Source organism: Mobula hypostoma, chromosome 6, assembly GCF_963921235.1.
Source record: "Mobula hypostoma chromosome 6, sMobHyp1.1, whole genome shotgun sequence".
NCBI classification, from domain to species: domain Eukaryota; kingdom Metazoa; phylum Chordata; class Chondrichthyes; order Myliobatiformes; family Myliobatidae; genus Mobula; species Mobula hypostoma.
Genome location: NC_086102.1, coordinates 41,493,581 through 41,506,342, shown reverse-complemented (window position 1 = coordinate 41,506,342; position 12,762 = coordinate 41,493,581). Strand labels below are relative to the sequence as shown.

The 12,762-nt window shown below is 42.9% G+C and overlaps 1 protein-coding gene across 1 annotated transcript; it reads right to left on the bottom strand.

Annotated features, from left to right (window-relative positions):
- Nucleotides 1–373: 373 nt before the first annotated feature.
- On the bottom strand, nt 374–12,429 carry LOC134347516 (cystatin-B-like). The gene is made up of 3 exons (XM_063049857.1): nt 12,339–12,429; nt 2,115–2,216; nt 374–648 (listed from the first exon to the last, which is right to left on the bottom strand). Exons 1-3 carry the CDS (start codon nt 12,417–12,419, stop codon nt 520–522), a joined length of 312 nt encoding a protein of 103 aa, XP_062905927.1. The 5' UTR covers nt 12,420–12,429; the 3' UTR covers nt 374–519.
- Between the last annotated feature and the right edge of the window lie 333 nt (nt 12,430–12,762).

Below are 12,762 nucleotides of genomic sequence, written 5' to 3'. Positions count from 1 at the left end.
CTTTTACTATATGTTAGTGTTACTTATTTTCGGTTTTATGTGTTATTTGGCATGATTTGGTAGGTTTTTTTTTGGGTCTGGGAACACTCAAAAATTTTTCCCATATTAATTAATGGTAATTGCTTCTTCGCTTCACACCATTTTGGCACGAAAGGTTTCATAGGAACGCTCTACCTAAGCAGGGGGAAATACGGGACAGGGGCAGTCCCATATGGGAGAAACCAATTTAGCCCAATATACGGGATGTCCCGGCAAATACGGAACCATTGGCAACCCTATGTTCAAGTTCAACAGCGCGTGGCAGGGAATGAGGAAAGGTGCAGCTGACTCATATCATTTCCTCGCAGCCCGGTACCAGTCCGCGGCCCGGTAGTTGGGGACCGCTGGTTTATATGGCTAGAAGTTGATGCAAAATAAGAATGTCCCCAGTTTTGATAAAGCCAAAAGAGAAAAGCTTAAAAATATAAAACAAACTACTTTTGCATAAGCCTAGAGCACTGACAGCAAGATATTTTGTATTCATAAGAAAGTTAGTTCTTCATCCTTTGATTTGTTGCTCTGGATGTCCAGTATCTGCTTTTCACCTCCATGACAAGGAAGGATTTCATATACTTTGACATGAATGTAGTCACTGCCACCAACATGGATCTAACCAAATAAAATAAAATTGTTCAGGCTAGTATCTCAACCTATGTACTAATAAGTCTTATTAGTACAATAAAAAATCTCAAACTACTGCACTTATGGAGAGTTAAACACTATTTTATCAGCACTAAATAAATGCAGAAATATTGGGTGAAATGACAGGACAAAGTGGAAGCTCAAAGATGGTAGAAAGCAGAAAAAGTTAAATTGCAAAAGAGGTTAGTGGCACGTGACAACAGAGGGGTTAATAATAATAGTGAACAATAAAGGGATAGTCTAGTTGCAACATGGCAAGCAAAAATTGTAGTACAGTCTTCTACAAGTTCCTATAAAACAAAATATTTTTACTTTTCTCAAACTCTGGCATACTGTACATATTTCACAACCACTCTGTAAAAAAAAACTGAAGTATCTGCTGTTTTTGACCAATAAAAAATATATTGGGGAAATGCTAGTGTTTAAAAAGACTGGGCATCCTTGTACACAAGTCACTAAAGGGCACCATACACTGCAGCCAGCAGGCGAGTAGTCAAACTAGGGGATCTGGGTACAAATGTAAATACATCACTGCTATTATATAGACATTTGATGAGCCTACTTCTGGAATACCATATTCGGGTTTTCTTATTTTTGTGGAGTAAAGAGTCAGGCTAGCTCTATCATATGACGGGATATTGAGAAGGCAGAGTCTCACTTTGCAGTTTCAAGAAAGAGGCAATCTCCCCGAACAATGCAATACTTGAGGGCCAAAACTAGACAGATGTACCTTCAGCTGAGGAGTCTAGGACTGGGCATCAGTGACACAAGGGGTAGGTGATCCAGACCAGAAATAAGATTGTTCTTCACTTAGTGAAGGTTTGGAACTTCCTGGCCTGGAGGACTGTGCAGGCAAAGTGCATTCAGATCTAAAGTCTATAATAGAGGGTCTAGGGATATGGCAGGAAAAAGGCACCAATGTAAACTATGCCTGACTTGAGTAGCAGGGTGGGCCACATGACCCACTTCCATCTTCTATTCCTTACACAGAAAATCCATCGAAGAGTTGTTGTAAAAAGGGTCAACTTGGAAATTTGCCTTTCCTCACTGCCAAAGTAACATTTCAATAGCTTTACTTTCGTAAGTAGAAGTATGTGGAAGGAGTTTGTACATTCTCGCCGTGACTGTGTGAGTTTCCTCCAGGTGCTGCCGTTTCCTCCCACAGTCCCAGGATGTGCCAGTTGATAGGTTAATTGGTCGTTGTAAAGTGAACTTTGATCAAGCTAGGACTACATCAGGGGATTGCTGGGGAGCATTGTTCGAAGGGCCAGAAGGGCCTATTCTGCACGCTCAATAAATAAATATGAATGCCATTGTCAAATTTAAGCAGCTACTTATGTTATCATGCATGAGCTTAGTAACGTATAATGTAAATGAATTAGAAACAGCCAAGATATTTTGAAATAACTAAAGGCCTAGAAGGATAAACTTACTTTAAAAAAGTGGTTGGTCCCAGCTACAACTTGCGTTTTGTAGGCTTTGACAACAAATGCATCAAATGTTTTTCCAGCTTTCTCTTCAACCTGGGGCTTCACCTGAGAAACAAGGGTTTGATACTGAATTACTTTCATTTCTACATCTTTAATTAGGAAAAGTATCCCAGAACCTGAGGCATTCAGGAAACAAGGGCAAATTGAGTTTTAGCTCATATGCTATGATCACAAACTCAAGTTCCCCTAAATATCCTTTAAAATCAACACAATTATTTGCATTTTCACTGTTGGAAATGTTCTATGACCCTTAACAGGAGCATTATTGAACGTTGCCACACTTTCAATCAGATCTAAAGTCTATAATAGAGGGTCTACAAATATGGCAGTAAAAAGGTGCCAATGTAAACTATGCCTGAATTGAGTAGCAGAGTGGGCCACATGACCCACTTCCATCTTCTATTCCTTACACAGAAAATGACACTTGCATTGTCAGGATGGGAGAACACACATCATCTACTCTCATCTTGAACACCGGTACACCACAGGGGTGTGTTCTCAGCCCCATCCTCTATTCTCTTTTCACCCATGACTGCTCTACCATTCACTCCACCAACACCATTGTCAAATTTGCTGACGATACCACCCTAATAGGTGTCATATCAGACTGTGATGAGACAGCCTATAGGGAGGAGGTACAGCATTTGACAGAATGGTGTTGTCATAATAACCTGGACTTGAACATCACAAAAACCAAGGAGCTGATAGTAGACTTCAGGAAATCAAAACGCGTCGAGCACTCTGCTCTGCACATATATGGGAAAGAGGTGGAGAGAGTAGAGAGTTTCAAGTTCCTCAGCGTCCACATCTCGGCTGACCTCACCTGGACTGCCCATATCTCTTATCAGGTGGGGAAGGCCCAACAGAGGCTCTACTTCCTAAGGAAGCTAAAGCACGCTCTCCTCCCTCATCACCTGCTGATCAACTTCTATCGGACAACTATAGAGAGCCTCCTGACGTATTGCTGTGCAGTGTGGTTTGCCAGCTGCACAGAACAGAACAGGAAGGACTTGCAGCGGGTGGTGAGGGTAGCAGAGCAGGTTATTGCCACAACATTACCCTCCCTCAGAGACATTTATACTGGCAGACTTCAAAAGAAGGCTACTTGTATTTCAAAGGATCCCACTCATCCTGGACATCACCTGTTTTCCCCTCTACCTTCTGGGAAGAGATACAGAGCATTAAGGACGAAAACAAAGAGACTCCTTAACAGCTTCTACCCACAAGCAGTGAAATGTCTAACACCCCCTTTCCTTCTCCTGCCCCCCTCCTAAGACGGCGGCAACTAAATGCATCACACTTCCAGGAATGGCAGGTGCGCAATAGTCCTACCCCCCATCCATATATTATTAATTTTGGACAGCACTCCTTAGAGTTTATTTTATGTATATATTCTTTGTCATGCTGCAAAACGTTGAGCTGCTAAACTATGTTTCATTGCTCCACAACAATGACAATAAAGATATTCTATTCCAAGAGGAAATTGAAGGTGGAATCTCCGGATTACTCCCTGTGCCACAGGCTAGTGCATGCTTGGACTACACTGGCTGCTATGGTGAGAGAGGCAAATACATTAGAGGCTCTTAAGAGCTGTTTGGATAGGCACGTGGATATGAGGATGGAGGGATATGGACATGCTGTAGGTATTAGGGTTTGGGTGTTCTTGATTTGCCTTTTAGCTGGTTCGGCAAAACATTGTGGGCTGAATGGCCTTTCCCTGTTTGGTACTCTATATGTTCTAGAAGGGTTTAGGAAACATCTTGGAAAAGGTACAAGTTAAAGATTGACCGGTGAAAGCCATGTTACCAAACGTGAAGGGATGAGTCTAAATTTAGTGAGATGGAGAAGTTCTGTTTTTTTCTGGGTTGAAGGAGATAGTGATTAGGAGATTAAGACCATGAAAAATAGTTTAAATGCAATCACTGAAGAGGGAGCTGAATTAAATATACTCATTGCCTAGTGCACGAGTTAAATCCAGAGCAAGGGCAAAGTTGGGCACATTAAAGACGACAATCTGAATGATGATCGGAAACTGAATAATAGAAGTCATACCAGTGAGAATGGGATTAGATAAAGCTAGATGCAATCAATGTTCTTGACAACCAGCAGTTTTGCATGTTACTGCCAAGTGCTGGGACATGGATTCCATGAGTCCATGTTAGAGTCATCCAAGTGTAGGAAGGAAAACCATAGCTGCCTCTGTTGTACAACTCTGCCGATTAAAGCAGGAATAGATGGGTAATGATCAAATAGGATGTCATTTGCACTTTGTACAGAGCAGAAACCTCGCACTATAGGAAGGACAGAAATGACTGAAGGGACTTAATTCAAATGAGACTTCGTATTTTTACTTTAGAATTACACAACTCTGCCCCATGAACCAGCCACTGTAACTTTACTCCATTAGCAATTTTAATTGTCAATTTTCAATGCCACATTCTAGGATATCTGGACATTCAATTTACACTTAAAGTTCTTGTTCTTAAAACCTTTTTTTTTAAAAAAAGGCAAATTCCTATCAGCTTGCTGTCAAATTGTTATGCTTGTGATTATAAAACTGGACTTACCTTTAGAATCATAAACTCAGGAGATTCTGCTGGTGCTGAAAATCCAGAGCAGCACACATAAAATGCTGGAGGAACTCAGCAGGTCAAACAGCATCTATGGACAGGAACAAATAGTCTGTGTTTTGGGCCAAGGCCCTTCACCAGGACTGGATAGGAGGAAGAAGAATCCAGAATATGATGGGGTAGGGGAGGAGAATGAGTGCAAGCTGGCAGGTGATCGGTGAAGCCAGATGAGGGGGTAGTTAGGTCAGTTGAAGGAGGAATTAGGGGAATGCTGACAAGTTCAGGGAGTATGGTGAAAAGAGAAACTTACTGTTTCAGGTCAATGTACTTCATGTTCACTCATTCCTCCATCAACAAACATTCCAACCCATTTCCAGTATCTATAGTTCTTGTTTTTCCAATTGATATCAATTAAGTCTGGTTTCCAGATGAAGTCATGGAGTACTACAGCATAAAGTCTGGCTCTTCCAGCATCCAGCTCATGCTGACTTGATCTGCCTAATCCCATCTCCAGCACACAGACCATATCACTCAGTCCTTCCCATCCATGTACAGAGTACTAGTACAAAGTGTTTTATTAACTCTGGGCTTCTTACCTTTGCCACTTTTTTTGTTCTTCCCTCCAGACATTTCTGCAAAACTTTGTTCTAAAGCCAATAGAAATCACTCCAACAGTATGCCTTCTACTCTACCTCCAAATAATTTCCAGCCTCTCTCACCATATTTGGAGGTGATGTGAATACAGTTTGCTCTTTGAAACTGACACTCTACTTGTACTCTACCTGTACATCACAACCATTTCAATATTGGGCATGACTTTTTCCTGATCTCTTTTCATAGTTCACTCCTAGGATATGCCTGCATTAATAGCTTGGAAGTGACTAGAGCTAAGTAATTTTTCTAATGCCCATCTATTCTCTAATTTACTTTCTAACTCAGCAGTAATATGTGGATTTTCTTAGTTGGTCAGAAATGGGTTCACATTGGTCCCAAAACAACTTGCTCAGGTATACATGAACAGCTCAGTGCACCCATCATGCCTTAACTGAAATAAACCACAAGATATAGGAGCAGATTTAGGCCATCTGGCCCATCGAGTCAGCTCTGTCATTCAATCATGACTGATACTTTTTTCTTCTCTTCCTCAACCCCAATTCCCAGCCTTCTCCCCGTAACCTTTGATGCCATGTACAGTCAAGAACCCATCAATCTCTGCCTCAAATACACCCAACAACCTGCCCTCAACAGTTGCATATGGCAACAAATCACCACCCTTTTGTCTAGAGAAATTTCTCCACATCTGTTTTGAAAGGGCACTCCTCTATCCCAAGGCTGTGCCCTCTTGTCCTACCCCACCATGGGAAATATCCTTTCAACATCTACTCTGTCTAGACCTTTCAACATTGGAAAGGTTACAATGAGCTCCCCCCTACCCCCAATCCTTCTGAATTCCAGCGAGTACAAACCCAGAGCCGTCAAACGTTCCTCGTATGATAATCCTTCCACTCCTGGAATCATCCTTGTGAACCTCCTCTGGACCCTCTCTAATGCCAGCACATCTTTTCTTAGATGAGGAGCCCAACACTGTTCACAATACTCAAGGTGAGGCCTCATCAGTGCCTTATAAAGCCTCAGCAACACTCTTGCTCTTGTAGTCTAGAACACTTGAAATGAACGCTAACATGGCATTTGCCTTCCTCATCACCGACTCAACCTGCAAGTTAACTTTCAGGGTGTTCTGCACAAGGACTCCCAAGTCCCTCTGCATCTCAGATTCCTGGATTTTCTCTGTTTAGAAAATAATCTGCACATTTATTTCTGCTACCAAAGTGCATGACCATGCACTTTCCAACAAGGCATTCCATTTGCCACTTTCTTGCCCATTTTCCTAATCCAAGTCCTTCTGCATCCTAATTGTTTCCTCAACACTATTTGCCTCTTCACCAATCTTCACTTGGCAACAAAGTCATCTATTCCATCATCTAAATCATCTATACACAGCATAAAAAGAAGTGGTTCCAACACCGACCCCTGCGGAACACCACTAGTCACTGACAGACAGCCACAAAAGGATCCTTTTATTCTCTCTTGCTGCCTCCTACCAATCAGCCAATGCTCTAAACATGCAAGTAACTTTCCTGTAATACCATAGGTTCTTAACTTGGTAAGCAGCCTCATGTGTGGCACCTTGTCAAAGGCCTTCTGAAAGTCCAAATACACAATATCCACTGTATCCCCTTTATCTATCCTACTTGTAATCTTCTCAAAGAATTCCAACAGGTTCGTCAGGCAAGATTTTCCCTGAAGGAAACCATGCCAACTTTGTACTTTCTTGTCCTGGGTCACCAAGTACTCCATCACCTCATCCTTAACGATTGAATAACATCTTCCTAACCACTGAGGTCAGGCTAACTGGTCTACAATTTCCTTTCTGCTGCCTTCCCCCTTTCTTAAAGAGTAGTGTGACATTTCCAAATTTCCAGTCTTCTGGCACAATGAATTTTGAAAAATCATTTCTAATGCCACCATAATTTCTAACGCTACTCTTTCAGAACCCTAGGGGTCAGTTCCTCCGGTCCGAGCGACTTATGTAACTTTAGGTCTTTCAGCTTTTTCAGCACCTTCTCTCTTGTAACAGTAACTGCACCCACTTCTCTTCCTTCACACACTACATCAGACACACTGTTGGTGTCTTCCACAGTGAAGACTGATGCAAAATACTCATTTAGTTCATCAGCCATCTCCTTGTCCCTTGTTATTATTTCTCCTGCCTCATTATCTAGCAGTCCTATATCCATTCTCATTTCTCTTTTATTCTTAAACATACTTAAAAAAACCTTTACTATTCCACTTTGATATTATTTGCTAGCTTGCTTCCATATTTCATCTTTTCCCCTCTAATGAGTTTTAGTTGCTCTCTGTAGCGAGTAAGGAGGGGGCTTAGGACACAGCCCTGAGGGGCACCCATGTTATGGGTGTGACAGGATCCTGAATTATCCGTTATGAAATGTGCTTTTAAAAGGAGAAAGAGCGTACAGCTGGTGGAGGCACTGCTGAGAGCTGTACAGCACAAACGACTCGTTATTGGGAGAGAGAGAGAGGTGAAGACTGCTCCGTTTGTTTGGAATTTCTGCACTGCAACTGCCAGCTTCTGAGTTCCTACAGAGAGAGAGGAGGAGGAGCTACTTGACGGACAGCTGGTGTTTAGCACTACAGTATTTAAACCAGTGTAATTGCTTGTTTCACAGGACACACAGACGCACTAAGGTGTGGTGAAGTTATCACTATTCTGTTCAGGTGCCCATGAGTGTGGGATTGAGGATCGATTGAGAGGAATCGGTCTGTGATTATTAGTGCGTGAAAGAGTGACCCTGTGGAGTCTACCAGTGTGTCTAACCTTTGCCTGGGTTGGTAGACTATCACTTCAAGATGGCACTCTTAAGTCGGTCAAGTTTGACTTACTTGGAAGTTTTGGAGGACAACGGGAAGATCGACGGCATCAGCTCACCTGAAGAACTAGACGCCTCTCTCTCCAACACTACTTAACTAATACCACAAATTGAACTGATTCCATTTACCCATTACTGTGAGACTGTATCCATTTACCCCCTAGGCTTGAAGAAGTTAAGTTCGTGATATTTAGTTGAGTAGTGATAACTTCACCACAGCTTAGTGCATTTGCGTGTCCCATGAAACAAGCAATTACGCTGGTTTAAATACTGTTGTGCTGAACACCAGCTGTCCATCAAGTAGCTCCTCCCTTCTCTCTCTGTAGGAACTCAGAAGCTGGCCGTGTCCTTGCAGAAATTCCAAACTGTGAGCAGTGTTCACCTCTCTCTCTCTCTCTCTCTCTCAATAACAAGTTGTTTGTGCTGTACAGCTCTCAGCAGTGCCTCCACCAGCTGCACACTCTCTCTTTTTAAAAGCACAGTTCATAAGGAATAATTCAGGATCCCGTCAAAAAGGTCAGGGGGTCAGAGGTGAGGAAGCCCACTCTTACCACCTGCTGGCAGTGATTGCAATCCCGATTCCAATGAGGCTTGCATCTCTAAGCTTGAGTTAACTATCCTTTTTAAAAATCTCTTCTCCCTATCATCTGAATGACAGAAAGTCTTCATCATTGTAACACCACTATCCTCGCCACCCATTATCCCTCCCTACCTTCAGCATTACAGTATTACACAAGCAGTTTTCCCAAATTCAACTTCATTCTTTGTGCAATCAAGGAACACCCATTTCCAAAACCACAACTGTCTGACCATCTAACTGTCTAACATGCTCTGCATGCCAGTCACAAAGTTAAACCAATCAACATGACATAACATGAATCGACAGCTTCTAGAAACAATCACCCACCATCCATATCTTGGTGTTGAAATTAGCAAGGATCTTAACGGGGCATCCCACATCAACCAGATTACAGCCAAAGCAAATAAAATGCTGGGTATCCTGAGAAGAAATCTCCACTCATGTAGTAAATCCGTCAAGGACATGGCATATAAGACACTCATCCATCCAAAGCTCGAGTATTGCGCGGCCATATGGGATCTCCATTAAGTTAACAATCAGAAGTCCATCGAAAAAAGTCCAACGCTGTGCTGCTCGCTTTGTGTTAAACGATTACAGCAGGATATCCAGTGTCACCAACATGCTCTCTAACCTTCAATGGGAACCACTTGAATACCGACGTATTAAACTACAGTTAATTTTCTTTTTCAAAGTAATTCACAACATCACTCCATCAAACATCCAAATTCGTCACAGGGTCAGTTCAACTCGACAGCAAACTGGACCTCACATATTGGAAACTCATTCATTCAATAAGATTTGCTACCAGTACTCCCTCTACCCAAGATCAACATGAGAGTGGAATCTTCTGCCACCAGACCTGCGCAGTATAGAAACATAGAAACATAGAAAATAGGTGCAGGAGTAGGCCATTCGGCCCTTCGAGCCTGCACCGCCATTTATTATGATCATGGCTGATCATCCAACTCAGAACCCAGCCTTCCCTCCATACCCCCTGACCCCTGTAGCCACAAGGGCCATATCTAACTTCCTTTTAAACATAGCTAATGAACTGGCCTCAACAGTTTGCTGTGGCAGAGAATTCCACAGATTCACCACTCTCTGTGTGAAGAAGTTTTTCCTAACCTCGGTCCTAAAAGGCTTCCCCTCTATCCTCAAACTGTGACCCCTCGTTCTAGACCTCCCCAACATCGGGAACAATCTTCCTGCATCTAGCCTGTCCAATCCCTTTAGGATCTTATACGTTTCAATCAGATCCCCCCTCAATCTTCTAAATTCCAACAAGTACAAGCCCAGTTCATCCAGTCTTTCTTCATATGAAAGACCTGCCATCCCAGGAATCAATCTGGTGAACCTTCTTTGTACTCCCTCTATGGCAAAGATGTCTTTCCTCAGATTAGGGGACCAAAACTGCACACAATACTCCAGGTGTGGTCTCACCAAGGCCTTGTACAACTGCAGTAGTACCTCCCTGCTCCTGTACTCGAATCCTCTCGCTATAAATGCCAGCATACCGTTTGCCTTTTTCACCGCCTGCTGTACCTGCATGCCCACTTTCAATGACTGGTGTATAATGACACCCAGGTCTCGTTGCACCTCCCCTTTTCCTAATCGGCCACCATTCAGATAATAATCTGTTTTCCTATTTTTGCCACCAAAGTGGATAACTTCACATTTATCCACATTAAATTGCATCTGCCATGAGTTTGCCCACTCACCCAACCTATCCAAGTCACCCTGCATCCTCTTAGCATCCTCCTCACTGCTAACACTGCCACCCAGCTTCGTGTCATCCGCAAACTTGGAGATGCTGCATTTAATTCCCTCATCTATTGTAAACAACTGGGGTCCCAGCACTGAGCCTTGCGGTACCCCACTAGTCACCGCCTGCCATTCTGAAAAGGTCCCGTTTATTCCCACTCTTTGCTTCCTGTCTGCTAACCAATTCTCCACCCACACCAATACCTTACCCCCAATACCGTGTGCTTTAAGTTTGCACACTAATCTCCTATGTGGGACCTTGTCAAAAGCCTTTTGAAAATCCAAATATACCACATCCACTGGTTCTCCCCTATCCACTCTACTAGTTACATCCTCAAAAAATTCTATGAGATTCGTCAGACATGATTTTCCTTTCACAAATCCATGCTGACTTTGTCCGATCATTTCACCGCTTTCCAAATGTGCTGTTATCACATCCTTGATAACTGACTCCAGCAGTTTCCCCACCACCGACGTTAGGCTAACCGGCCTATAATTCCCCGGTTTCTCTCTCCCTCCTTTTTTAAAAAGTGGGGTTACATTAGCCACCCTCCAATCCTCAGGAACTAGTCCAGAATCTAACGAGTTTTGAAAAATTATCACTAATGCATCCACTATTTCTTGGGCCACTTCCTTAAGCACTCTGGGATGCAGACCATCTGGCCCTGGGGATTTATCTGCCTTCAATCCCTTCATTTTACCTAACACCACTTCCCTACTAACATGTATATCGCTCAGTTCCTCCATCTCACTGGACCCTCTGTCCCTTACTATTTCTGGAAGATTATTTATGTCCTCCTTAGTGAAGACAGAACCAAAGTAATTATTCAATTGGTCTGCCATGTCCTTGCTCCCCATAATCAATTCACCTGTTTCTGTTTGCAGGGGACCTACATTTGTCTTTATCAGTCTTTTCCTTTTTACATATCTATAAAAGCTTTTACAGTCCGTTTTTATGTTCTCTGCCAGTTTTCTCTCATAATCTTTTTTCCCCTTCCTAATTAAGCCCTTTGTCCTCCTCTGCTGAACTCTGAATTTCTCCCAGTCCTCAGGTGAGCCACTTTCTCTGGCTAATTTGTATGCTACTTCTTTGGAATTGATACTATCCCTAATTTCTCTTGTCAGCCATGGGTGCACTACCTTCCTTGATTTATTCTTTTGCCAAACTGGGATGAACAATTGTTGTAGTTCATCCATGCAACCTTTAAATGCCTGCCATTGCATATCCACCGTCAATCCTTGAAGTGTCATTTGCCAGTCTATCTTAGCTAATTCATGTCTCATACCTTCAAAATTACCCCTCTTTAAGTTCAGAACCTTTGTTTCTGAATTAACTACGTCACTCTCAGTATGTCTGATATTAATATTTTTAAAGATAGACTCAATCAAATCGATTTAGAGGATCTACTCAAAAAGGCTTATTTTACAACTTAACTCCCACGCCGTTCACACCAACTGCGCGTTATTACAGCCGTCCGGCAGTGCTTGCGCAGTACCAAGCAGAAACGGAAACTGTGCAGGAAAAAAAACACAATTGAGCCAGGTGGTTTGTGAGTGAATTCTGAATCTCTTCCTTCACACCCAAGTCACCTTAAGCTCTACCACGAATTCCACCCTCCTCCTTGTCCTCACCTCCCACCCGCTGGGCTTTACTGTCCACTATTTAAATTTTTTCCAAGTTCAAACAATCTCCGTGACCTACTTTGAAAAGTTTCCTTATGCTCAAAGCATTGGGGTGGACGTGTATACTAGTAACTCTTCGAGAGGAAGATTCAGAGTCATGACGCTGTACATAAAGTGCACTCACTGAATCGGCAAGCTGTTGAACCTCCTGGGTGACAGCCTTCCCCTCGCTGATCCCGCCACAGCAAACGCCCTTAGTGCTCATGGTTATCCTCGCCGACACTCCACCTGGTGACAAGCGAATCCTGTCTGTCTGTCTGTATCTTGTTTTACGGCGGTTGGCATCCAGCTTAATGGTGCATTACCGCCACCCTCTGCTCCAGAATGTGCACTAGACATACATTCTAAATCCCTTCACCCAATCTCACACACACACACACAAACCTACACTTCACCCTCCCATCTTTGACCATCCTAGTATCCTATTCCTGTTTATTCGTCATATTCTCTAAAAAACCCCGGTACCCCTTAAAAACGCAAAAAATACCCGGACTTGTGCTCTCTCACCCATGCCCAGCAACCCTTTTAATGTGAATTCCTGCCTCCCC